Source organism: Ochotona curzoniae, unplaced genomic scaffold (assembly GCF_017591425.1).
Source record: "Ochotona curzoniae isolate NIBS_2020 unplaced genomic scaffold, NIBS_Ocur_1.0 contig_2927, whole genome shotgun sequence".
Lineage (NCBI taxonomy): Eukaryota > Metazoa > Chordata > Mammalia > Lagomorpha > Ochotonidae > Ochotona > Ochotona curzoniae.
The window spans coordinates 3,833,828-3,860,533 of NW_024465654.1; the positions used below are offsets into that span (position 1 = coordinate 3,833,828).

The 26,706-nt window shown below is 50.4% G+C and overlaps 1 protein-coding gene across 3 annotated transcripts in view; it reads left to right on the forward strand.

Annotated features, from left to right (window-relative positions):
* The window catches only part of FGD4 (FYVE, RhoGEF and PH domain containing 4), a 96,161-nt gene that overhangs the window by 33,605 nt on the left and 35,850 nt on the right, over nt 1–26,706 (forward strand). For 2 of the 3 annotated variants that reach the window (XM_040978857.1, XM_040978858.1), the window contains exons 2-4: nt 14,832–14,984; nt 19,177–19,360; nt 22,154–22,667. In XM_040978857.1, the coding sequence (XP_040834791.1) occupies nt 19,269–19,360; nt 22,154–22,667 (606 nt within the window). In that variant the 5' untranslated portion in view covers nt 14,832–14,984; nt 19,177–19,268. Of the gene's footprint in view, nt 1–14,831; nt 14,985–19,176; nt 19,361–22,153; nt 22,668–23,043; nt 24,442–26,706 lie in introns of those variants that run through there. The other variant, XM_040978859.1, reaches the window with a different exon arrangement.

The following is a 26,706-nucleotide window of genomic DNA, read 5'->3' on the forward strand; positions in this document are numbered from 1 at the left end:
GGCATCTTATTTTTTTCTAAGGTTTGTCTATTTATTTGAAAGACAGAAATGGTGGAAATAGAAGCAAGTCTTCCATCTGCTCACCACTTTACTTGCCAAGTGCTCACAATGGGCAGGCTGGGCCAGGCTGGAGCCAGGAGCTCCATCAGGGTCTCCCACGTGAGTGGCAGGGAGCCAAGTCCTTGGGCCATCATCTGCTGCCTCCCCAGCGTGTTAGCAGGTAACTGGATCAAAAGTGGGGGAGCTGGGACTCCAGTATGGGGTACTGGCATGCTGAGTGGCACCACCTGCTGCCCCCACACACCCGCCCCTTAACTGATGTTAACCTGCTTGAGTAAATACCCACCCATGATATACGTCTTAAAATCCTACAGCCCACAGTTGTAATTTATGAATTGTTACTTGATGAGAACAATGATTCATGGCTTCTGGGGTCTGCAGTGGGGCTTGCTGAAGCATTGGCATCCCTATGGCATAGGTTTAAGTCGCAGCTGCTCCACTTGAAATCTAGCTCCATACCGATGCACCTGAAAAAGGAACAGGTGAGGGCTCAGTTGCCTGGGCTCCTACGCCCACATAGAAGACCTGGAGGAAGCTCCTGGCTCCTGGCATCAGACTGGCCCAGCAGCCATTTGGGGAGTTTACGAGGGGATGAAAGATCTCTAATTCTGTTTTTTTAAGTAAATCTTTAAATAAAATATGAAATTTATTTTTGACTACAGTAAATGAATACATAAGCCTGCTAATGACTATGGAACTGGTGAAATTAAAAATTTGTGAGGTAATTTTTTTTCTCTCTTTAATGTTACCCAGTAATTTTTGTCTTAATCTCTTTCCATCAGAGTTGCTAGTTTAAGGTATAAAACAACAACAAGCCAAGAAGATAGTAGTCTTGGTACTTCTTCCGTCCTAAGTAGACTGTCTAGACATGGCGTGATAACAGGACCTGCCTAGCGGGCAGGAGGAATAGCATGTTGACTGATCTCCTGTTTAATACCTTCGTCTTCGAGGACCTATTAAACAGTCCAAGTTGAGGTGTTAAGTATGAGTTTAGAAAACAGAAAAGGAAAAATGAAATGGAAACCAAAGGCAGACTACTGAGTTTATCTGAGGGGATTTGCTCAGTAAAGGGCGACATAGGGACCAGAGCTTGATGAATGGGCTCATTGCAGAAGGCTGGTCAGGCCAAAGGAGCTGCTATTGGCAGAGACATGAATGACAGGTGTGGGGGTTGCTGGCCTGGGGAAGAAAGGAACACAGTCCTGATAAAATGTTTCCAAGAAGGGAATAATAAGATGAGTCTCATCAGTGGATGAGTAAGTTAGTTAAATTCTTGATTTATAGGGGGCACAATTAGACTAGAGACATGGCCTAGCTCTGTCTCAGGCGTGCAGTTTTAGAATTCAGAATTGGAGAAGTGGTTATCTTTGATGACCTGGCTCATTTTTTCTTCCTCACTTCCTCCTCCTGACAGCCAGGGGGAAATTTTTTTTTTAAATGTATATATATTTGTGTGTATGTGTATATATACACACATGTAGTGTGTGTGTGTGTGTTTATACACATATAGAAAGAGGAAATAAAAGATAAGCTAGATGTGATAGAACATGACTGGGACAATTGTCTGTACTGTCAGAACACAGTCCTGCCGTGCACCTGCCCTTGAGGGACTTGAGTCCAGCCAGGGGCTGAGGGACAGGTCCACCTGCTGGTTGGATCCCACAGCAGGGTGTAAGGAAAGCACACACCCAGCTTACTAAACTGATGGGTGCTCAGTGCTGGGGAAGAATGCACTATTGATGTTTGAGAAAGTCATGATGAAGAACAGATGGTGAAGGGAGACAGTAAAAGTTGTTGCAACTTTCACGAGCCATCCAGTTGGCCAAAAGTATTTTCAGAAACCTGCCAGTAGTCAGTGGCCCGAGGGAAGAGTTCTGAAGGCTCTGGGCTTTGACATGTCCCCAGAGCCAGGAAAAGGGGGCTCTTGATTTTTAAGGAAGCTAAGTAACTTTCCCATGGTGACTAAGTAAATAACCGGGCCAAAAGTTTGACCTTTCAACCTCTAGTTTTACTAATCACCCCATTTTCTCCTGGGGGAACCAGAGGTACTTCCCGTCTACCCACAGCCTCACTGCTCACAGCAGGTCAGCCTGCTCCTGTCACTGGTCACATGCCTGGGCTGCAGCGGGGAACAGGTGGCTTTCAAGCTTTGGGCTCAGAAACTTTTCCTGTGTGGGGCAAGTTCATTGTACCCATTATTGCCACCGAGCTGAATTTAGGTTGACCAAGTAAAGGAAGCATGACAGGCGCAGTGAGACACAGAGCTGGACAGGACGGGGGGCAGGAGAACTCAGCCAGACACTTGAAGGAGGCGAAGCTAGTGGTCAAGCTGAGGGAAAGCAAGTTCCAAACGAACAAGCTAGAAAGGGCAGCTCGGAGGCGAGTGAGTAAGAGTCAGCTTATGAGAGCTGATTTGTTGCGTTTTCTGAGACAGCCGGCCCTGCCTGCTTCCTGACGACTGCAGCTGCGAGAGCTTCATTTACTTGCAGCAGCATCCTCATCAAATAAGTTGACGTGTTGGCAGTTAGGCTTCTGCAGTGTGCAGAAGTCGGTGAGAAGTGGAGGTTTGTGTTACTTGGTAGTCCAGATGGCTGGAGCAAGTGGCTTGGCTCTAGTTCGTCAACAAAGACCAAGTTTTGCCCTACGAGTTCTTTCCTGCCTGTCTGGTGCTTCTTCAGAGCTTGATGAGCTCAGTGCGAGTTTGCATGTCACTGATTTTGGACTCTCTCCGTTCACGGTCTCTGGCAGCCTTGGCTCACCTCCACCTGGGGTTTCACAGCTTCTCCTTGGTGTTTGGTTTTTTAAATGTTTAAAAATTTCATTTCATTTACTTGAAAGGCTGAGTTAGAGATCTTCCATCTGCCGTAAATGGCTATAAGGGCTGGGTCTGGGCCTGGCCCAACCCAGGAGTCAAGAGCTTTTTCTGGCTCTCCCATGGGGGTGCAGGGGTCCAGGCACTTGGGCTGTCTTCTACTGATTTCCCAAGACACCAGCAGGGAACTAGATTAAAAGAGGAGCAGCCAGGACTCAAACTGGCACCATTATGGGATGCTAGCATCATATAAACCAGGGGGTTGGACACCTACTAGGTGTCCTAAGGGCCTGCCCCGGTTCTAACCCTGCCCCGGTTCTGACCCTGCCCCACGGGGGTGGCACATCCCGCCTGATGAGCAGTCTGGCCCCCAGGACTGACATGAGGTACCAGTCATGAGCCTGGGCATCTCCTCTTGCCGACTGACAGGCAGTAATTTGAAGATGCAGCCTTCCTGGGCTCAGCTCTGTTCTGAAGTGGCTGACAGAACTCTGAGAAGGTGCTGTGCGGGACCTTGTGAGGGGTACAGCTGGACGCCCCCCGCCTTTGGGTGAGGTCTGTAACTCCACGGCAGGAGAGCTGGTGTTGGGTGCCCCACCTGTTGTGTGTGCGCATGTCCTCCAAGTTGGAAGCCCCACACCCTGTCTTCGGGAGCTTTGACCCCATGTAGCATCACAGATTCCTTCCCCAGCCTCCGGCTCCACTCCTTCCACAGGGAAGGTTCCAGGCTTGGGCTTCCGGCCACACAGCCTCTTGCTGAAGTTGTCTACTGGATGCCATGAGCGTTCTCATTCCCGACAGAGAGGTTCCTACTTCTCCACAAATTCCCAAGACTCCTCTGAGTGATCTGTGAGGAGCCACAAGGAGTGCTGTGCCCACGACTGTCGTGAAGTTCCAGGAATTTTAGGGTCGCTCGTGGCCAGCGACAGGGCACAGAGCTCACTGACATCACTTAGTGTGACCTAGATAATCCGCCTTTCAGCTGCTCCAAGGGGGCTTCACGCCTGCATGTAAGTGTTGCCTGGGCCCTAAGCTCGAGGCACATGATGCTGTGAACCCAGAAAACCAGAGAAACATCTCCAAGGGGGTCCCCAACTTTATAATTCTGGTGGAACTTTAGCTTCACAGCTTCAATGACGGAGTTCATTTCAGGCAGCTTCTGTTGCAAATTCTGGCTTGGTCCTAGCATGGAGCAACGCGGAGTGCGTGTTTCCAGCCTGGGCTGCACATGGAGATAACCCCGGAAGCTGTAGCACGAACTGGGGTGCTCTCCCAGCCCCCAGGCCTTCTGGGTCACTGCTGTTACGTGCAGGCCAGGGATTACCAATCTGTTTTGAAGTTATATGGTGATTCTAACAATAGTCGGTTGAAAATCACTGACCAGAAGGCATCATTTTTGTGGGGGTGGTTCAAGCCTTCTCATCAGCCAACTGGCTCTCATGTAGCAGAGATGGGGAGGAAACAGTTTCTGCTAAAAATATTAGGAAGGCAGCTGACCCAATAGCACGCTGCACCTGCAGAGTTGAGGACCATCCAAAACCCAAGATGATTCCCCGTGGCAGGGTGAATTTACTGAATCCACCCCAGAGTGGGTTGCGAGCCAAGAAGTGCTGGAACAGATGTGTCAGGAAGCCAGTAACGAGCTCCTTGAAATCCAGTAAGTTTTGCTTCATCAAGCCTGCACTGCTGGTTGGAGGAGGAAATGGGGGCTGGAAAGTTACAGTGCTAATTCAGTCTGTTGCCTTGTTGAGGTCAGGGTCTGTAGGCTTTTTCTATAAAGGGCTATATCGGACATATTTCGGGCCGAGTCCTCTGCTGTGCCAGAGTAATAGGTAGCATCGTGCACAACACAGGTGAGCAAGTGTGTGTTCCGGGAGAATGTTGCTTGCATAAGCAAGCAGCCAGCAGGAATTGGCCTGTTGATTGCATGTGCCTGATGGGAAGGAGTTAGGTGGTCCTCACCCTTGGGAGAAGGGCTCACTCGTGCTGTAAGGCGTGAAATAGCTGTTGAATTACAAGGACACACAACTCATCCTTGCTGCTTTTCTGCTGTCCACGGGGCTGAGAAGTGACTCGTGTTCCCCTGATGCAGAGCGGATGTTTTGGTAGAGTTCTTGAAGGGAGATCTGAATTGGCTGTGTGCACATCATTGTCTTAATTTCTTAGGGCTGAATCTAAGGCTGATTTTATAGTATTCCATAAACTTGGTTTTTGTGACATATGATGGGGCCTTTAGTGGATTTTTGTGAATACTGTCAGTTTTCATGGAATGTGGAATCTGTTTTAAAGGTTTATTTTTTTAAATATTTTATTTTTATTCGAAAGTCAGCTATGCAGAGAGGAGTAACAGAGAGGAATATCTGACGTCCATTGATTCATTCCCCAAGCGGCCACAATGGCTGGAGCTGCACTAATCCAAAGCCAGGAGCCAGGAGCTTCTTTCCGGTTTCTCACATGGGGTGCAGGGTCCCAAGGCTCTGGACCATCCTTGACTGCTTTCCCATGCCACATTCAGGGAGCTGGATGGTAAGCAGGGCCGCCGAGATTAGAACCAGCGCCCATGTGGGATTCCAGCGCATGCAAGGTGAAGACTTTAGCTGCTAGGCCACTGTGCTGGGCCCTTAAAGATTTGTTTTATTTTTATTGAAAAGGCAGATCAGGTTTACAGAGAGGAGAGACAGATCCAGCCACTGCTTTACTCCCCAGATGGCTGTTTCTGTGACCCTTCTTGGAGGAGCTTGGGTCAGTTCTGGCAGGAGCCACATCCCAGAGCCCAGCACAAGCCCGAGCCAGCCTGTAGGAATGCACTCCCTGGTGTCCCGAGAATGTCTATGATGGGAGGTGGGTGCCTACCTGCCCCAGGTGTGGACGTCTGACCCGCAGCACCGGGCGGCCCGCTTTGTTAGTCAAGCTTCTTGGCAGATGCAGTGTCTCCTTGGTCTTGGGGTTTAAGCCCTTGGGGAGCGAAGCCACGTCGAAGGGCAGGCTGGGAAGTGCTGCTGTGTGTGGGAGTGTCGCGCATCCTGCACCAGGCTGCCTCTGCGCCCCAGGCTGCTCTCTGTGCTGTGGGCTCCTGGGCGGCTTTCCCTCCTGGGCGGAAGGCAGCGTGCAGATGAAGCAGAGCTTCCTCTGCAGTGTTCCTGTCGTTACTCATGTGTGCATCCCCACAGTGTGCACGGTGGGGAGAACTGGGAGAAAGCCAAGTGTGGAACCACTGTCCAGCTGTGGTTTCCTCTAGGGTTTGGCTCCAAGGCTCCCATGCACGGTGCTCAGGCGTCCTGGATCCCTCACCTGGTGCTGCTTCTGCGACCAGGACTTGGTGGGTTTGTGCAGCCTCGGGGCTGAGAGGCTCCAAGTGGCGGCCAGGAGGTCAGAGTTTCAGTTCAGTTTCAGGGTGAGGTCAGGAGGGCAGCCGGGGGCTGGGTGGGAGGCAGGAGCAGGTCTACTAGTGGGGGTGTCAACAGCCAAGACTGCACTGCCAGACCATGGGTGGCTTTTCCCACAACACGCTCCGGGGTGCACCTGCTCCTCGGGGTGTTGGCTTGCAGTGCCTTTCTGTGTACCCTGGAATCAGCTGCGTCCTTGGCAGTTTGAAATAGGGTTTTCAGTACACTGCGCAGGGAGTAAGGGGGAAGCGAAGGGTGGAATTTGGGAGGAATGTAATGGTTTTCGTTAGGCTCTTTGCAGTTGGCTGTGATTATTCTCAAGTATTTTGTGCTTGGGACGGATAAAGACGAGATCTATTAACCACGGATGTCGAGGCTGTGATTACGGCACTGAAGTGTGCTTTTCAGAAAATGGCTCAGTATGAAAAACAAGCAATTTTGTTAATAACAAATGAAGAGATATCCAACGGAGGCAAAATTTAAACAGTTTATGTCACGCAGGGCACCCATTTCCAACCATGAACACTGAAGATAAGATGAATACTGCTTTTGTGTTGTAAATCCACCTCATGTCTACTGCCAGCCACTTGGTCATTACTAATACCATAACCCTTATTGAATAAGAGGCTGGTGTTCTGTGTGCAAGGACTTCACAATTTATTATTGTGTTTATTTGCGCACATCATGGTTGTGCTGGAATTTATTCCGAATGATCTCCTGGCGATCCCAGAGCTGTCAGAGGGAACAGTCGCGGAAGCCAGTGGCAGGTGCGGGATGGTGAGGGTACAGATTCGTGCAGGAAGGAGACACAAAGCACCTGGTCCCTTCCTGGTCTCCATGTGGGAGACCTGGATGTTGTGCCAGGCTCCTGACTTCCATCTGGTTGGGCCAGCCCCGCTTGTGGCTATTTGGAAAGTGAACCAGCGGATGGAATATTTCTCCGTCTTTCACGTAGAGAAGAATGTTCCCAAGCCAGTGAGTAAGTGGGAGCATGTCGGGGAAATTTTACATTCCTAGTCTGAAAAGTGCTCGTTTAAAAAAAATCAGTTTTGGGCCCGGCTCAGTGGCGCAGTGGTTAAGGTCCTCGCCTTGCACGCCCGGGATCCCATATGGGCGCCGGTTCTAATCCCGGCAGCCCCGCTTCCCTTCCAGCTCCCTGCCTGTGGCCTGGGAAAGCAGTCGAGGACGGCCCAAAGCTTTGGGAACCTGCACCCGCGTGGGAGACCCAGAAGAGGCTCCTGGCTTTGGATCGGCATAGTATCGGCCCGTTGCGCTCACTTGGGGAGTGAATCATCGGACGGAAGATCTTCCTCTCTGTCTCTCCTCTCTGTATATCTGCCTTTCCAATGAAAAAATAATAAAAATAAATCTTTAAAAAAAAAATCAGTTTTGCTTTTAGCAGATGTCCATTTCATATTGGATGCATCGTGTCTGTTAAAAAAGGAGTGGTCGTAACAGTTGCGTTTCTATTCTAAGGGTTCATCCAACTGGGAAAGTTGTGAAAATCTGAAATATCTGCAGTTACCTGCCTTCGAGGCTTGTCTGAAATTCATACTGCTTTTTCACTTAAAGCCATTTGCTTTACTTTGCAGGATAATGTTCTTTAATTTTAGGAAGCATGAGACAATGAGTTTGAATTATTGGGAACCTGTAGTGCACAGTAGTTTGCAAGTCTACTAAATTGCAATTACAGATGATAATACATGGAAATGTGCAGTTGAATGCTGGGTTTTTTCTTTATTTTTCGCTGTTGCTCTTTTTAGCCAAACGTCTGTTTGGATCCACAATTCCAGATGTTTACAAATCTATTTACAGTTTTGCATATGCATTGATGAAAATTATTTGGGTGAAAGCAGTTTATCTCCCATCCCTAACCACCTTGCTGGATATTTCTGGCTTGTATAGAAATAACATTGAACATTTCAATTTTTAAAAAATATTTTTGTTTACTTGAAAATCAGTTATAGAGAAAGAGGGAGAGTCGGAGATCTTTCGTCTGCTGGTTCAGTCCCCAAAGGAGCACAGTGGCCAGAACTGGCCAGCCTGAAGCCAGGAACCTGAAACTCCGTCTGGTCCTCCCCTGTGGGGGCAGGGCCCCAGGCATTTGGGTCGTCTTCCTCTGCCTTCCCAGGAATGTTACTGGGAGCTGAATTGGGATGCTGTTGAACATGGCAGCTGAACCTACTGTACCACAGTGCTGGCCTCAAAATTTCAAAAATTTTTTAATATATAAAAGGAAATATTTGTATGCAGATTGGGCTGTAAAATAGCTGCTTATTAAAATAGTACTTATTCTCAGAATTTAGGAAACATCTCTCATGAGACAGAAAATAAAAACATAAGCCCGTGAGTTTACCTAAGATGCCCACAATTCATTTGTCCAACAAGTGTTTGTTGACCATCTACTTACATGTCAGGTGGTGCTCCTGGCTTATGAAAAGATCTTCACAGTGTCCCTAGAGGGGAGAAAAAATGCATGAGTGTCACTTTTTGTGTGTGTGCCAAAATGAAGTTTTCATTCATTTGCCAAGAACTTTTTAAAGAGCTTGATAGCTTTCCTGGAACTTAGTTTCCCAATAGGGAAGAGAAGATACCCAGCAGTGCAGCTGGCGGGGAGGGCAGGGATGCTTGGAGAGTGGCACCTGCAGCATGCCTGGAGTGGCTCGTTGTCATACCAAGTGGGTGGGCAGAGGGCTGCACGTGGACCAGGAGGCACTGGAGCCCAGACCTGGAAGATAACTCAGGTAGCCAGTCCTCTGGGGGAGGGGACGTTCCAACAAAGAACAGCCAGAGCCACGGCCTTAAGGTGGACCGATGCAAGTAAGGAGCCAGGGCTGGTGGTAAGGTCAGGAGGCATGGCTCACAGAGAGCCTGCAGGACCTGAGCCTGCAGGATCCGAGGGAAGTACAGAGCCTGTGGGGAATTGAAACACAGAAGCTGGCCTTGGGCTTGAAACAATCTCACTGAACCTGCTTGGGAGCTCTGCGCTGTCGCATGGACGAGGGAAGGCACAGGTTGGCTGTCACCCAGTGCAGGGGCCAGCGGTGTGGGCCAGGGTGGTGACGGGTGGGCAGCACCTAGAAATGCCTTGAAGCCTCCGTCAGCGGGGTTACTGACGGACACAGAGCACCCCCAGGAGAGAGGCTCCGAGGCTTTTGACCTCAGCAGGAGTGGCAAGTGAAGGTCCAGGTTTGAGCCTGTGGCTGGCACAGCTCTTAGACATGTGGTGGAGACACTGGCAGAGCATCCTTTGAGTCTGAAGCAGCAGGTGGAGGTGGGCAGAAGGCAGCAGGCTGGTTGAGGCTGTCCGGGAGTGCGAGCGCAGGTGGAAGTAAGAGAGAGAATGTTCAGTGGGATGTGGGTGTTCAGGAGGATTTCCTGCCTTGTTGGAGGTAAAAACAGATTAATATTTTTGGATGTTTCTTCATTGAGCAAAAGATAAGCTTTCTTATTCACAACATTTCATTTCAGCAGTGGGCATTGGGCTGCTGCATCCCCTGTGGGAGTGCCTGGGCTCGGGGCTCGTCCTGACGGTGCCCACAGAAGTCGGGTTTCTGTCACCCCAGCACCAGAGACCTGAATTGGCTTTCTGGCGAATAATGTCCTCAGAGCTGATCCATGTTGTGGTTTGTCCACATCTACTTTCCCTTTCTGTAAGTAGCCCATAAATACGATTTTCATTGTAAAACATTTAAACAGTGTGCTTACATCGGCAGGAAGGCATGGAAATGCTTGTTCTGCCCTCATTTCCTCAAGTTAGGCAGTGTTATCGCTCTTGCTTTTGAGACATTTGCATCTGTATTTGCATTTATCCCGTGTTGTAAATGATGCCGATCGGACAGTACTGTAGCACGGTTTTCTGTCTTCAGTGTCTTGAAGAGCTTGCACTCCGCTGCCAGTGTTTTACACTTTTGCATTGGCTGCCCCCGGACAGGAAGCTGCATGTGCGAGGGCTCTTTCCGCATTAGAGATGCCTTAGAAGTGTCATTGTGGGGTCTAAAGAATTACCGTAAACTCACCCTAGGATGTTTGCTGAGGTTTGTGTGGTTTGATGGTCATTGTAGGGAATTCACTCAGCTCAAGCAGTGTGGGGGAACTGTTTGAAATGCTGCTGCTCGCTCTTCCTCCAGACCCATAGTCCTGCCCTAAGCTTCAGGACACATCAGAGAAACATACAGCACATCGTGCGTCGTCCACACGTGGAGCCTACGTAGCTCTCAGGAGGCGTGGGGCCATGAAAGTGTTGTTTAAGGATTGGTTTATGTATCTGAAAGGGCACAGTAAGAGAGAAGTTTTTCCATAGTTTATTTCATTCCCCAGATGGCTGCGAGAGCCAGGGCTGGGAGCTGGGAGCTGCTTCCTGACCTCCTACATGATGGCAGGAACCGGGGACTTGGACTGTCATCCACTGCTTTCCCAGGCACGTTGGCTAGAAGCTGGATTCAAAGTGGGGCGAATGGGGACTTCAACCAAGGCCCGTATCCAGAGCCAGCGTTACAGGTAGTGGCTTAACCCACTGTGCTATAATGCCAGCCCCTTCTCTGTGAAGTTCAAATTATTTCAAATTAATGATTTTTTTAAAGTGCATCTCTGTGCTGCTTAGAAAATCATCTCCCAAGCCCAGCACAGTGGGCTAGCAGCTAAAGTCCTCACCTTGTACTCGCTGGGATCCCATATGGCTGCTGGTTCTAATCCCGGTGGTTCCACTTCCCATCCAGCTGCCTGACTGAGGCCTGGGAAAGCAGTCGAGGACAGCCCAAAGCCTTGGAACCCTGCACCCATGTGGGAGACCCAGAAGAGGCTCCAGGCTCCTGGCTTCAGATTGGTGCAGCTCCAGTGGTTGCGGCTACTTAGAGACTGAATCGTCGGGTGGAAGATCTTCCTTTCTGTGTCTCCCCCTCTCTGTGTGTGTGCCTTTCCGATAAAAATAAATAAATCTTTAAAAAAAGAAAGAACATCATCTCCCTTTAGGAAACCACTTCTGCCTTCTTCGGGAGATGCTCTTGCCCTGAGGGTTGGCATCCGTCAAGCTGTGCCAGCCTGGAAATTTGGTGCAGCTGAGAACGAGGTTATGGACGGGCAAGGCTGCATAATCAGGAGCATGAAGGAGATTATAAAGATGAGACCTGGGTGCCTGGAAGGGATGAAACCAGAGTGGCTTCTCCTTTTGCATAGCAGGCCAAAAAGAGAATCCAAACCTAGGATGTGATAAGTTGGTCAAGAACGATTACTGGCACAAAGTTTGGTGAATCGGCAGATGTCACCTTCCCGCCAAGAGGATTACCTACCATTCAGAAGTGGGACAGGAAGTGTGATTGCCAAGGTGCAAAGGTCCCGGGAAGAAAGGTGAGCCGCACAGCGCCCCCTGCAGTTAGAACAGAGAGGCTTCTGCAATCAGGGATGAGACTGGATTCCCTGAACGCGTCTGAAGTTAACTCGTGTCTAGCCATTCCCCTGAAGGTAGCACCAGCAAACACAGCTGAATCACCCAAAGAAAAACTACAAAATTGCTCAGACCCAGTGATTGCACAGGTGACAAGTCCTCCAGAGAAGTCAAATGTGGTTGGGAGATGTCCCATTTAAATACTAACCTTGTGGGGATGTGTCCATGCCTGGGATGGCAGCACCCCACATGGGTGCCAGTTTGAAACCCAGCTCCCCTACCTCTAGTATAGCTCCTTGCTGCTACCTCTGGGAAAGCAACAGAAGATGGCCTAAGCACTTGGGCCCCTGAACCCACATAAGGAAGCTCAGAGAAGCTCCTGGCTCCTGACTCTGGTCTGACCCAGCTCTGGCTAGTTTGGCCGTTGGAGAGCAAATCACTGGATAAAAGATCTGTCTCCATCTTCCCTGCTCAACTCTACCTTTTAAATAATTGTTTAAAAATCTCGGAGGGTTGGGGTAGGGGATGTGTTTAAACGCTGGTAAAATGTAGTTCCTTCTGTGATCCAGATGTCTGTTTAATTACAAGTCACTCCACTTACAATTTGGAAGTGTAGAGCCCCTGTCGTCATGTATATGTGACAGGTGACCCATCTGGCTGCATTTGGGGTCTCGGTTCCCTGTTACACAACTGCACCCAAGTAAGGGGCATCAGGGAGTGTAAGTGGGCTGAGCCCAGCTCCGCAGGCAGCCCTCACTCTGACTGCTCGTCTCGGAGATGCCAGCTGACCAGCTGTCACGAAATGGTCATTGTCGGCAGACAGCCTTCACCCTGACAGGTTTGTCCTGCACTGTGGTCAGTCTGCCTTTCCTGTAATGGCCAGAGAAGTGAATATTTTTGGCCTTGTAACCACATGTGGCCTCTGTGTATATTGATCATTACTTTAAAAAAAAGAAAAAGAAAAACCAAGAGCCAGTTAAAGCCAGATGCGTTCTGTGTATCCCTCCCTCCCCACGGGGTTGGAAGCTTGCTTGAAATGGTCGTGTGGGAATGAATCTGGCTGTGAGTTTATTGGCACATCCATAAATCTATAATCATGGCTTTGATGGGATTAGAAGGTGGGCGTGGGGTTGATTTTCTTCCCCCTCCCTCTCTCCCTCGCCCCTCCTTTGGTTTGTTTGAAAGGCAGGACTGTAAAGACCTTGCATCTCTCGCCACATGGCTGCAGTGACCAGGCTGAAGCAAGGCACCCGGCTCTGCCTACAGGTCTTCCACCTGCTCGCAGGAGCCCAAACACTTACTTGGGTCTTGCTTTGCTGCAGTCTCAGGTACAGTAGCTGGGACTAGAAGCAAAGCAGCCAAGACTCTAACTAATGTGTGTGTGGGGTGCTGGTGTTGCCAGCCGTGCGGCCCCTGGAAGCCTCGGCTTGGTCTGCTTTAATCCCCTCCCCCACCTGTGCCCGCTGGGGTTGGGTCGCTGCTTGGTCTTTTGGTTGTACTCGGTGGCTTTCGGTGGCTGCCTGAAGTCTGTCCTGCCTTGGACCCCGGCAGGTGGCCTAAGCCATCCGGCAGTTCCTGCAGGCAGTGTCCACTGGTCCTGAGGGGCTAAGTGGAGGCATGATGGTGGCGTTATGGGTGTGTCATTCACGCTTGAAGGTGTGTAAGTTCTCCCTGCTGTTTACATTTGAATACTCTGCCGCGGGCTCTTCAATCAGTCCTTCAGCTGCACAGCACTTCCTCCAGCTGGCACATAAACCGCCTTAGCGGAAGGCTGTCTGATGCAAACCCCACTGCCTGGGGCCTAAGTGCTGGCTTTCTGCCGACGCTGCAGACAAGACCTGCAAGCGACAATATTTTCTAAAATCTGCTCCAAGGCGAATTTTAGCGGAGCACAACAAATCGGGTAGAAGCGTCCTTTGTATTAATTGCTTAGTTTAACGGGATATTTTTTATTCAAAGTAATGCTTTGAAAATTTTTGGCAAGTCCTAATTTTAGATATTTGAACTCTATAAAAAGTGATGTGCTTTGTTTCTTAACAAAACAGTAATCTCTTAAATGGCAAACTTTGACTCCTTGTAGTGAATTCCTGGTAAAGATTTTACTTTTTGTTATTACACAATTCTTTTAGAAGATTTAAAAAAATTATTTGAAAGGAAGAGTTAGAGAGGCAACGACAGAGGTCTTTCTCATTTCCTTCCTTACCTCGTGGGAGCCTGCGTCTCCATCCAGCTGTCCCCCGTGGATACAGGGATCCAGGACGTGGGCCATCCTCCGCCACCTTCCCAGGTGCACAGGTGGAAGGCACCACAAGGACCTGAATCCAGCGCTCTGATACCAGAGGCCAGCATCACCTATGGCTGCTTAACCCACACTGCCACCATGCTGGCCCCAAACTTTTTTGTCTTAAGCCAAGTTCAGTTGTGTTGTTAATATCACCACATCAAGCAGAGGGAAGGAAATGTGTTACATGTGTTAGAGAAAATGCTGATGTACGACTTCTCGCCGCAGGCCCATCTCTCCCCCTTTGGTCTGTGTCACGTGGTAGATTTCATAGTTGCTTTAAAGAGCATTTTGGGGGTTCTGCGTTCTAGGCGCATATGGCAATATTACCTACATAATGTCACCATTCTTCCCTTGGAAAGCCCGGGTCACTCTTAGGCTGTTGTGGTGGTCACATGGAGCCGAGTCAGGCCCGGTTGAGAGGGGGTGTGTGCACATGTGGGCGTGTGTCCGTGGCTAATGGAGCCGTTCTTGCAGCGCCCCCGGGTCAGCTGTCATGTCTGTGCCTACTGGCTTTTGTTCTTTTGAGTCGCTCAATGACTAGGGGCTGACTGGACAGGCAAAGGAACGCTTTTAACGGATTAGTGCCGGGCCTCCCGCGCCGGCCTCCCTGCCTCCCGGCAGCTGCGCCCTGCCCTGCCCGTGGCCCTGGGAGGAAAGGCCGAACGGGTGTGCGGCAGGCGCCCGTCAGCATGCGCCGTGAGGTCTCTGAAACAGATGGCATGAGATCTTCCCCAGGAAACCCCTGTGTCAAGGCCAGCACACGCCGGGAGAGCCTGGTCAGGCCCAGGCCAGGAACAAAGCCTGGGTTTGTTTCCCGGGCTCGGCAGAAGCCTCCCTTAGCAGCCAGTGGCGTGCCCAGCCTCCATGCTGACCGGCCCTCTCCTCTCCTCTCTTGCGCTCCTGCAGGTACCAGCACCTGTCCAAAGATCGCCATAGCCCTGCCTGGTTTGACAAGTAGCACTGACACTCTGATTGATGGCCGCCTACGTGATGACGAGGCCTGGGGGATAAATGGGAGGACGCCAGCGAAGCGCACGGCCGCAAATCCAAAGCCACAAGGTAGGACTGCTGCCTCGGAGAGGGGTGGTGGGCAGTGGCACGTGCTTGGCTGGCAGAACACCAGCCACGGCGAGCGGGGAAAGGGAAGGGTTAGGTGTCGTGCTTTTCAGGGTCTTACCTGTGAGCCCTCACCGGCTCTGCTCCTGGCAATGGCCACGTTCCTCTCTCAGAGTCCTTGTCCTGTGGCTGGCACACAGGATTAGGCTGCACCTGAGCTGTAACTATAAGAAATATTTCCAGATATTAAATGAGTCACAAAGAACTTTGCTGTTTTTCCTCCTCCTGCCCCAGTACCATCATTCATTGTTCGGCCTATCTGTGGCACCTGTCACCACAACTTTGTCCTTGCCTGAGATGTTTTATGTTCCCCTATGTCTCCGTGCATTTGTACTTCTATAACAAAATCCATATAATGGGTAGCTGCTAAAAATAGACATTTATTTCTCACAGTTCTGGAGGCTGAATAGCCCACGGGCACGTCCGGGGCAGGTTTCGCGTCTGAGGGCCTCTCTGGCCATCTCGTTGCTGCAGGCTCACTTGCTGGCAGGTGCAGGTCCCGTGCGCCTTCAGTAAAGCCATTTATCCCATGAGCTCGTGCCCTCCCTCAGCCCCACATCACTTCATACCGTCGTCTTGGGCTGAGGATGTCCAGCTTTATTTCCTTTTTCTCATTCACTACAATCGGACCCACTCTAGAATTTAGTCACTTTTAGTTTTGCTCTGTATTTTCCATTACCGTGTCCTCTCCTGTATCACCTAGATCTTCAATGACTGTAATCTACTGCCACCTTGAATACAACCCTTTTCTGTTGTTGAAAACATTGTTATTATTTGACAGAGAAGGAATGAGAGAGAGACCGTGCATCTGTTGGCTCACTCCCGAGATGGCCACAGTAGCCAAGACGGAGCCAGGCCACAGCCAGGCACGAGGAATTCCATCTGAATCTCCCATGTGAGTGGAAGAAACCCAATGCTTGGGACATCTCCCACTGCTTTTCCCAGGCTAGTGCAGGGAGCTGGATCAGAAGTGGAGCAGCCACAACACAAAAGGGTGCAGGTTACAAGCAGTGGCTTTATCCTGTATACCACAGTGCCAACCCCTCTGCTTTTCTTTAAAGATTGTTAAATACTTATTTATTTAATTGCAAAGTCAGATATATGAGTCTCTCTCCAAGTGACCACCATGGCTGGTGCTGCACTGATCCAAAGCCAGGAGCCAGGAACTTCCTCCAGGTCCCCCACATGGATGCAGGGTCCCAAGGTTTTGGACCGTCCTTGACTGCTTTCCCAGGTCACAAGTAGGGAGCTGGATGGGAAGTGGGACCACTGGGATTAGAACTGGTGTCTATATGGGATCCCAGTGCATTCAAGGAGAGGACTTTAGCCGTTAGGCTACCACGCCGGGCCCTGTTCTTTAAAATTTAACATGGTGCCAGGCAGTCGTCATCCTAGACACAAAGCTCTGTCTTAGTATTGTAAGGTTAGCTTCTGAGTAGATTAGACACTGTGTCAGCTTAAGTTTTTCTTATTTTCATTTTTGTATGAAAGGCAAGGAAGGGTAGATTAAGATCCTCTGTCCTCTGGTTCACTTCCCAAATGCATCAGCCTGAACTGGACCAGATCAAAGTCAGGAGCATGGAACTCCGTCTGGCTCCCCACATGGTTGGCTGGCCCCGAAGTACCCCAGCAGTCCGCTGCCGTCTCCCGGGATGCACTTAAACAAGAAGCTGGATTGGCAGTGGAATGAATGGGACTCAAACCCAGACACTCTGAAATGGAACACAGAATCCCAAGCAGTGACTAAACTGCTACCGCAGACACCTGCTGATGTCTAGTGATTTAGGGACCAGTTAAAAGTGCTCCTCACGTATTGGTTGGGAGCTTTCTTTAATTTCTGCATGCTTAGCTTTGTCCAGGTCTCTCTGAACCAGGTGCAGGGTTCCAGGGACTTGGGCCATCCTCCTCTGTTTTCCTAGGCCATAAGCTGGATGAGAAGTGGTGCAGCCAGGACATGAACCAGCCCCCAAATGGCTTGCCACCACTTGCAGGTGGAGGTGTAACCTATTGAACCACTGCACTAGCCACTAAACAAATTTTGAAAAACAAAAATTACAAACTTAGCAGAAATGTATATTATGATAAAACTATGCACAGAATCTGACCCTTTGTGTACCAGTGCAAGTTTTTCAGTCCTGTTTCCCCATGACCTCATACCTGCCAGTGTACCCAGTTCCTGCCTCTGTCAACATCTTTGAGCCCTTTGATGCAACATTAATTAGTTCCTCTTTATATTTCAAAGATTTACACTCCTGCAAATATTTCCTATAAATATGATTGTGATCAAAGAAGCTCCAGCTTTGTGGAGGTAAAAGCTTTGTAAGTCTGTAGCAAGTTTCGTGTTTTGATCTTTCTTATTACTACTAAATTATTGCATAACAAATTACTACATTCTCTTTGGAGAAAGCAAGCATAATTTAGGTTGGGCAGGACAGTCACTTGTGCTTTAGGGTTTCCCCCCCGACTGGTGTGTTCTAACTGAGGGATGTTTGGTGAACAAACTCTAGAGAGAGAGTTGAATTGAGTACAAAGCATTATAATGAACAAAAACAGTGTTCCAGTTAGCAGCATTAAAGTTATTCCTAATGTGATTTTTGTTCTTTAATGGAAACTTTTATTTTGTTTCTTTAGTTTTTGTTTATTTCTCACGAGAGTTTTTTGGCTGTAAAATGTGCAAGTACCACGGTGACTTCAACCTGAAGGATATGATGTCATTTCCTGCTGACCCTGTCCTAAACATGCTGTTGATGCAGAATGAGACATCGCCATTTTCTGTTCATATTTTCCTGTGTGCATTGTACTGAGACACAAAAGTGGATTCATTGCTCCCCTCTTCGCCCACTGAAATGGGCCTCTCTCCTTGTCTGTGGTCAAACGGGAGCTGGCACAGCGAGCATCTGGCTACCGCATGCCCGAGGGAGAGTGGACCGCCAGGCCGGTCTCCAGCTGGGGAGAGGGGCGTGTGAGTGCAGGGACCCATGGTGCCTCTCCCTTCTTCCAGAATGTGGGAGCAGGGTGTGAACTACGGGAGATGACTGTGAAGGGATTCCAGTATGGATGGCACACTCGCAGTGCCCCGTATTTCCTTGTCTGCCGTCAGCTCTGGCAACGGGGCAGGGTACAGTATTTGGCACAGGAAGGGGTCGCTGTGAGTGGAGTGGAAGCCTTGCTGGCTGGCATGTGGTTTGTGGCACATTAATGCGAGTCAGCTGGAAGCATACGGCCGCAGCAGAACTCTGCCCCAGCTCAGCTCTCCTTGCTGCGTTGGTGCTGGGCGGCAGGAGCCCTGTGCGGGTCACAGCCCAGTGCCCCATCATGCCCTTCACCTTTCCCACTCAGCCTTTATCCACGTCACATGCAAACGATGGTGCCGCCTCCAAGGACTGTCAAGTGCAAACTTTTACCCAAAATCAGATGATTCTACTAAATGGAGTGAGGCTGGATAATATACTTTTGAAACATTTATTTATTTGAAAGAGTTACGGAGAGCGGTGTTCTGTTCACTGTCCATCCCCCGATGCCCACAGCAGCCAGCGCTCTCTGGGTCTCCCGCGAGGGCGCAGGAGCCCAAATGCTTGGACTGTCTTCCACTGCTTTTCCCACGCCTTAGCAGGTAGCTGACTGGAAAGTGGAACAGCCGGTGCTCCATCCAATGCTCGTATGGGATGCTGGTCTCACAGGTAGTGGCTTTACCCACTATGCCACAATGCCAGCCCTGGAAAGATAGTATATTAACATTATATTCCTGCATTTTGCTGCTTTATTGGCTTACATGTTGTTTCACCTAGTGATTCCGGGTCCTGCCATAGCTGTCACTGCTGTTGGGAGGACAGTTTGTGACAGTGCCTCTGGGTCCAGTTTAGCCATTTTCTATGTGGATGACTTCTGTGCTACTCCAATAGCATTTGATACCTTGATGTTCAATCATATCTTATGTGTAATAGCGGAAATTGAAAGAACGCTCTAATTTGGAAATGAGATCTCTACAGAACATGCAGCAAATGTCCCAGACAAATCAGAATTGGCAGGTTAGGGTTCCGTTTCCATTCCCAATAGTTGGGTGCAGCTGCAGGTGCGTGCACCCGGCTCGGCAGAGTTTGTCAGTGACATCTCGCATCCTCTTCTTTTTCTACAGTGCCTCCAAAGCCGTTACACCTGCAGAGGTTTCCTTCGCCTAGTAGACCCCAAGTCCCCAGGCAGAAGGCTTTCTCTAGTACACAGCCGAGGATGGACGACGCGAAACCTGCCTCGACTTCATGCGTCTCGAAAGAAAAGCCCAGCAAGGTGTCCGACCTCATCAGTCGCTTTGAAGGAGGCAGGTGAGAGCGACTCCTCCGTGGGAGAAGGCGGAGGGGAGATGCATCAAGTGTTTGGCGATCAGCTGCTGGAATCCCAGGGCTGACTGCAGGCAGTCCCCTTCTCCCTTGTGTGTGGCAGGCCTTGAGAAAAGTGTGCCTTTGCAATAGATTCCTGTCCGCGTTACCCTGATCTGAGTTGTCACTGACTCGGTCTGACGTGTGCACTGCCTCCCCCGCGGGGCCATCAGCCTGTGCTCTCCCGCTGGTTCTTTGCGTGTCACTCCATGGATGTCCCTCCTGGGGGCCATCTGTTGGCCACTGAATAGGGAAAGGGACGGAAGTTTCTCTCTTTGTCTCTTCCTCAATGGTTTGTGAATGTGGCTCCTGCAGGCTTCTCTCCTGCCTGGGGCCCTCTCTTCTTCCTGACCTATTTGATCTCCTGTGGGCGTCCGTACCCATTCCGTGCCTGCATCCTGCTCAGCGCATCCTCACCTGATGGTAGGCTTTGCCATGAGATACTGTCAGTAAACAGACGTGAGTGAAGTGATGTGTAGTTCTCCCTGGAATTCAAAAGCAAACCCACAGGTGCTGCTTTCCCACTTGGAAGTCCTTCACGGCTTGGGGGGATGTCCCGGGGCCATGGTTTTAGCTGCTGCTTGAGCTGCCTGCATCCTGTGTCACGTGCTTGGGGTTGAGTGTCCACTTCTGACGAACCTCTGCTAACGCTCCTGGGCGCCTCCCAGCTGCAGGGCTTGGGTCCCTGTGGCTCCTGTCGCAGGTCTGCATGGAATGTCTGGCTTCAGCCTGGCCCAGCCCTGAATGTGTTGGGCATTTGGGGAGTTAACCAGTGGATGGGAGAGCTCGCTCTCTGAGTACGGTCTGCTTTTCAAATATATTCACATATGTATTTTTTCCTTAAACATCTTCATTTGTGCTTCTAGAGGCTTTGGATGTATCTGTCATCACTGGCTTAGGTAAAAAAAAAAAAATTATCCGAAGGATTTTGCTTCTAGTTATCACCAAGAGGGGGTGCTTAACTGCACAGGCCCCTCTTCCATCACCGAGGGCAAGTCTCTCTCTGAATATTCGGTAGCATTTGGTGATCGTATTTGTTTATAAAATTCATAATGAAATCATAGTTTGGAAATACTTTCAGAGCACCCGGGACTTGTGACCCAGCACAGATCTGCAGTGTCCCTGATTTAAAATGAAGCTAAACGTAGTTCCATGTTCTAGAACAATGTGATTTACAAGGCTGTCTTCATTTTTCACTCCCAATCAGTTGCAGGAGCTTCGATCATAAATATTTAAGCTCCAGCATCTCGCCTCTCAAGAAGGGTTTGTGAAATGCTTTGGCTGTCTCATATCCTAGCCATCTACTAGATTCATTGAATCTCATTATAAATGCTTTCTGGCTGCTTGGCTCAGTGGATGCACTAAGGGCAGAGGTGAGCTCCTGCGATCGGTGGGCTGCACGGGCCGTGCCCTGTTTGCGCAGAGGCCCGAGCCCAGGACCCCGTGCTGTGCTTCCCAGCATCCTCGGCTCCCAGGTGCTGTGTGCAGGGCTCAGGACTGCAAGGCCTGGCTCTCTGTGCATATGGCCTTGGAGTCCGTTGCAGGGGAGCGGTTCCTGTGTGGGCATGGCTGCTGACAGCACTGTCTGCAGCAGCGTGACAGGTGACAATGCCTCTTGACAAGCTGCCACCGGAACGGCCCGACCCCGAGAGCAGGTGGATTGATGAGTGCTGTCTTGGGTCTGTCAGACTTGTCAGGGAAACTTGGATTGACTTTTCAGTGACGGCCAGGTGTCTGCAGGATGGTGTTGTCCCGGCTTCACCTGGCACTACTGTGGAAAGGTGGCAGAGCACCTGGCTGCATGCCCACAGGACCCCAACAGACCAGGCGCTCGGGGCCTTACCTGCATGTCGGAGCTTTGCTCTGAGCTGCACTATTTGATTAAGATTGGTGATTTGAAGCAAGTAGATTTTTGTTGTTTTTACTGTGGTTTCCACGCCCTCCCCGCCCCGGCCCTTTGGTAGGATTCCAGCTGTAACACTGCTGTGTGGACCCAGGCATTGGTTTTCCCCAGTATCACGGAGGGGCTGACAGCTTCGCTGCCCAGTTACAGCTCCCAGGGTCTCTAGGCTCTGCTTCAGCTGCTGCTTTGCCCAAGCCCTGATCCACCTGTCCATCCTCCGCACTGCCCCGCCATGATACCAGAGAGAGCGCGCCAGATCTTGCAGCACCTGAGGCCGGGCCACGCCCAGGCTGGGAGCTGGGAACTCAGGCCGGGTCTAGCACGTGGTGGCCAGAGCCTGGCGCTGGGCTCCCCCTGCAGCTCTGCAAGTTCTGACCCTCGGAGCTTTGATCACTGTCTCGCTGGTGACGAGACTGGCAAAGGTCAGAGGGCTCACCAGGAGACTGCTGCAATGTGTCGAATACAGTTTTTGAGAACATATTCTGCTTTCCAAATAAAAATAAGCTTTTGCTTTCTAGCCTATTCATCGCTTGAGGGCTGGTTAGAATTGTTTTCAAAATGTTGAAGTTAAAATCTCAGGGAAAGATTTTATTACACGAGTGTGTCTTCACTTACTAGTCACACTCTTCCACAGCCCAAGGAAATGTCCCAGGCCCACTGGGTGAGGCTCAGGCCCAGCTTTAACTGTGGACAGGTTTCCAGGAGGAATATTTGAGTCGAACTTGGGGGTGGGAAGGGAACCATGAAATGTCCCATTGAACTAGAATCAACATGTCTTCAATCAAGAACTTTCCCATGCTGATATTTTCATGATGCTTTTCTGTTTTATCTTGTAGCGCCTTATCAAATTGTACTGATTTGAAGAAAGATGCCGGTGTGACCCTGAATGTTCCCCGAACCCCAGCACGACATGGGCTGACGGCCTCCCCTCCACAACAGCTCTCCCAGCTCCCACCCCACCCACAGGGCAGCGGTGCGGCTTCCACTCAGGCTGCCCAGACCTGTGTGCCTAATGGCGTGACGGCAGTGCAGAGCCAGATGGAGGGCGAGGAGGACAAGGCAGTCCCTCTGAGCCCCGACGCACCTGCCCAGCCTTGCCAGCCCTCGCTTGATGCGCACATGGTGAATGGAGAGGGAGCCCGTGCAGCCCTGGGCCCCGCGTCACCTGCACCCGACGACTGTGACGAGAAGGCTTCGGAATGCAGTGGCGGGACTCTGGGCACCGGTCCCCAGCTCCCCGCGGCCGGAGGGACGGAGCTGGAAGCCAAGGCGCAGGAGAGGGAAAACAACGAGGACAGCCCTGTTGAGCCGGAGCAGCTGGAGCCGCCGGAGCAGCCCCCCAAGCTGAAGGTAGAACCTGGGGCTGGACGGGTGCTGTGCTCTGAGCCGGGCACTGGGGTAGGCACGGAGCTCTCCCTGATGCCACTGGCATTTCCCCTCCTCCTCAGGCAGCTCTTTCTCTTGGGTAGCTTCTGTCAATGTCTTTGCTGGCATTTCAGGAATCAGAACAGTGAAGGCTTGGTGGCAGGGAAAGCAGACGTGTGTGCTTGTCTTGTGGGAAGAGCATGCTCCTGGTCGGGGCAGGGGCGGTGCTGCACACCCTGCGTGTAAGCTGTGAGAGAGCGTGCTTCAGCAGCTTATCCAGTTAAAGGAGTAGCTCACTTAGAAGCCACATTTGCCACCTGCTGCTTGCACGGCAGGCACCAGGGAAGCGTTCACCAGCTCCTGGGCAGATCACCCTGATGGCTCTCAGCGTCTCGTTTCTCATGTTTCCTAGCTGCTTCCCAGTCTCCTTTACATGGCGTAATCAAGGTATGAGAAGGGTACCTGAAGATCATTCGAGCTAAGCAGCTTTATAGAAGGAGGAAAGCTCCTCTTCTGTGGTGTCGCTCACAGGCCCGGGGCTGCCCCCGGGCCTCTGCTGGGTCCCTGATGGCGACAAGTCACAAAACAAATGGATGAGAGGCAGGAAACAGAGTGAGAACTCCCCAGAACGGCGTGACTGGCACACTCCCCAGTTCACATCCTGTGTAAGGAGGACGTGGGCCTGGGAGATGAGCACGTGCAGTCAGCTCAAAGCTGACTGGCAACATACGTGAGGGGACACCACAGAGTCCGCGTGAAAGGGGAAGTCAACATTGGCACTTATTTCGGTGCAAAATTATTTTGAAATTCACGTGGGTTTCCTTTTTGTCATAGTATGCATTTTGCACATATTATGGAAAAGGTGGAGGTGGGAACCATTGTTGGTGCAGTAGATGAAGCCACTGCCTGGCAACACTAGTGGGAGTTCCAGCTACTTTCATTGCTGCTTTCTGCTGTGATCTCTGGGAAAACAGCACAGGACGGCCCAAAGAGCTGGGCCTGGGCCTCCCTGTGGGTGGCCAGGGTGAACTCCGGGCCTGGCTTTGTCCAGGGAGCTCCAGCTGCCACAGTTATTGGGACATAGACCAAGAGCTGCACGGTCTCGCTCTGTGTCTCCCTGTAACTGTGCCTTTCAAGGGAGAATAAATATTTGAGGGGGAAAAAATGCACCATAAGAAACTCACAGTTTTAAATTCCTTTTTTCCACAGATTTTTTTAAAAATTCCTTTCATGTTCGTAATTATGTCACAGCAAAAACCTGAAAGAGCCGTGGCAGATTTGTCAGGAGAGAGCTTTGGGATTACTGATATGGTTTTCACAAAACCCTTGGGATTTCTTGGATCCGAGTCGCAGCGGAAGTCCCATCATGAATTTTCCTTAAAATAGGTGCGTGTTTTTACAAGTTTGACTGAAGTGAAATCAGTCTTACGATGCAATTTTCACTAACCCTAAAAAAAAAAAAAATGCCAGGTGAAAAGGGGTCTGTAGTCTTCTTCCAGCTCTGAGTTAATTTTAACTGCTGACTGTTCAGCAGGGAAAGTTTAAATACGGAAGTGGGCGGGAGAGAATGAGTCACCCTTGGTAACATGATCTGAAGCGGTTAGGAAACAGCCCAGTGGCAGCAGGAGCTCGCTCTGTCTGGTCACTCTGCTGCAGGGTCCCGGCTCTGTACTCGAACCATGGTGAAAGGAGGAAAGCTTTAGGACCGAGAAGCCAGCCTGCACTTGGGATGATGCCGCCAGCCAGCGAGTATAGACCAGTAAGGGCTGCTACTGTTCCCAGGGGAACTGTCCTGACTGCAGACACGGGTGGTGCTGGTCGTGTCTCTCGTCGTCTGTGTTCGATGTCTGTCTGTCCTCCTTGAGTCTGGCTTGGTAGAGATGGTAGGACTTGGCTGGGAGACGCAGAAGGGCCAGGCGGGCTCAGCGGTGGATGGTGCCGGAGGGAGAACGTGTTCTTTGCAAAGTGTTGGTCTGAACCCCACATGCTTGGCAGCTGCAGGGGTGTTGACTGCTGGTCTGCGCTGCCCATGTGCCCCCAGCCCTGTGCTGAGCCCGGGTGCGTGTCCCTCCCTTATTGCAGAGGCTGACCCAGACGTGAGCGGTGAGTATGTCAGTGAGCCTCTGCACGGATTCGGCTAAAGGATGTGAGCTCGCACGAGCCTTGGGGCAGCAGGTCTCTCTCTGCTGCCCTGTGCGGGGGTATTTCCTTGTTGGCACAGCCCTCCCCGCCATCAGCCGCTTCTGAGCCTGCGCAGCGTGATGCATGTCACAGGCAGAATGGAATATTTTGAGGCTCACTATGCAGAAAATTGCAAAAGTTGTTCCAGTCATCACAGAACTGGGTGCAGATTTGCATGCGGAAAATCAAATAAGTATTATTTAAACCATTATTAATTTTAACAGGCATTTCCCTCAGGCCCAGTAGGAGTCACATGACCAAAGAATGAGGGAAAGGAGATGACCAATAGAATTACAGCGACGACTAGGGTCGCAGGTGCACAGGTTAGAGTCTCATGTATAACTGTTATTATTTGGAAACTGACTGGAAAATGAATCTCAGCTTGTGAATTTTTCACTGATGATCTGGGAGATTTTCATGAATTGCTTTCATTGGCAATTCTGGGACTCCCGACTCCTCGAAACGGTCAGCTTAGCACACTCTGGCAACGCTGCACTTTGCAGTGACCTAGAATACAGCAAGACAGCTCTGTGTACAGATCTAGCATCACTGGTGTGACCTTGAGCTGTTAACTTCAAGGTGATAACAGTGTCTTTAAGCCGAGTTTAATCTTCTGTGTCAGCAGGTTAAAAGACTGAAATCTGCAAAAGGGAAGATATTCCAAAGAAATGTGTTACAGCTAGCATAATGCAAGGTGACGTTGCTGTGCTCTGCGTGTTCCTGTTTGCCTTTGGGGAGTACAGGGCTAACAGTATCAGGATCTGGCTTGCTGAATTGGGGCCATGATTAATAACTTGAGCTATATTGAGTGCACTCTGTTTATGAGACAGGGGAATGAGTCAGTGCATTTGGAATGAATTTTGTTAGAAATGGTTTCACCTTTTCTTGAATTTATAGACCTCAGCAGGTGAGCTTCAGTTGTCTAGAAACCCGCTAATGAGCATTGATGCGTTGGTAATGCTGTGTATAATGAAAACTACCTTTATGGTTTCCCAAGCCTTTCATATCTGGAATACATTTTTTTAAAGATCTATTTATTTTATTGGAAAGGCAGATATACAGAGAGGAGGAGAGACAGAAAGATTTTCCGTCCAATGATTCACTACCCAAGTGGCCACAACGGCCGGTGCTGTGCTGATCCGAAGCCAGGATCCAGGAACTTCTTTCCGGGTCTCCCACGCAGGTGCACGGTCCCAAGGCTTTGGGCCATCCTCGACTGCTTTCCCAGGCCACAAGCAGGGAGCTGGATGGGAAGTGAAGCTGCCAGGATTAGAACCGGCGCCCATATGGGATCCCAGCGTGTTCACGGAGAGTACCTTAACCATTACGCTATCGTGCTGGGCCCTTATCTAGAATACATTTTTTAACAAGTTCTGTTGCTTGTTTTTTTTCTCAGATTGAGTCAATGTTTCCTTTCTCTCTATCTCCTGTGGTTAACCAAGTAGAAATGCATGGGGCAGGTGTCAGATGGATGCACAGGTTGGAAGCATGGGGCAGGTGTCAGATGGATGCACAGGTTGGAAGCATGGGGCAGGTGTCGGATGGATGCACAGGTTGGAAGCATGGGGCAGGTGTCGGATGTGCTGGGAATTACCCTCATCCTTCTGAGAGTTGCTGGCTCTGAGTCCCTGCTGCATTTCTGGTCCAACTGTTACTGACGCTCATCCTGGAGGGATGTGCTTGGCCATGGGGGAGGCCAGGATGGAGTCTTGGGCTCATGGCTTTGGCCTGGTCTGGCCTCGCTGCTGTTGGCAATTAGGGAATGAGCCAACAGATGAAAGATGTCACTCTTCGTGACTTTCAGATAAGTTAATTACTACATGGAATAAATTCATGGAAAATG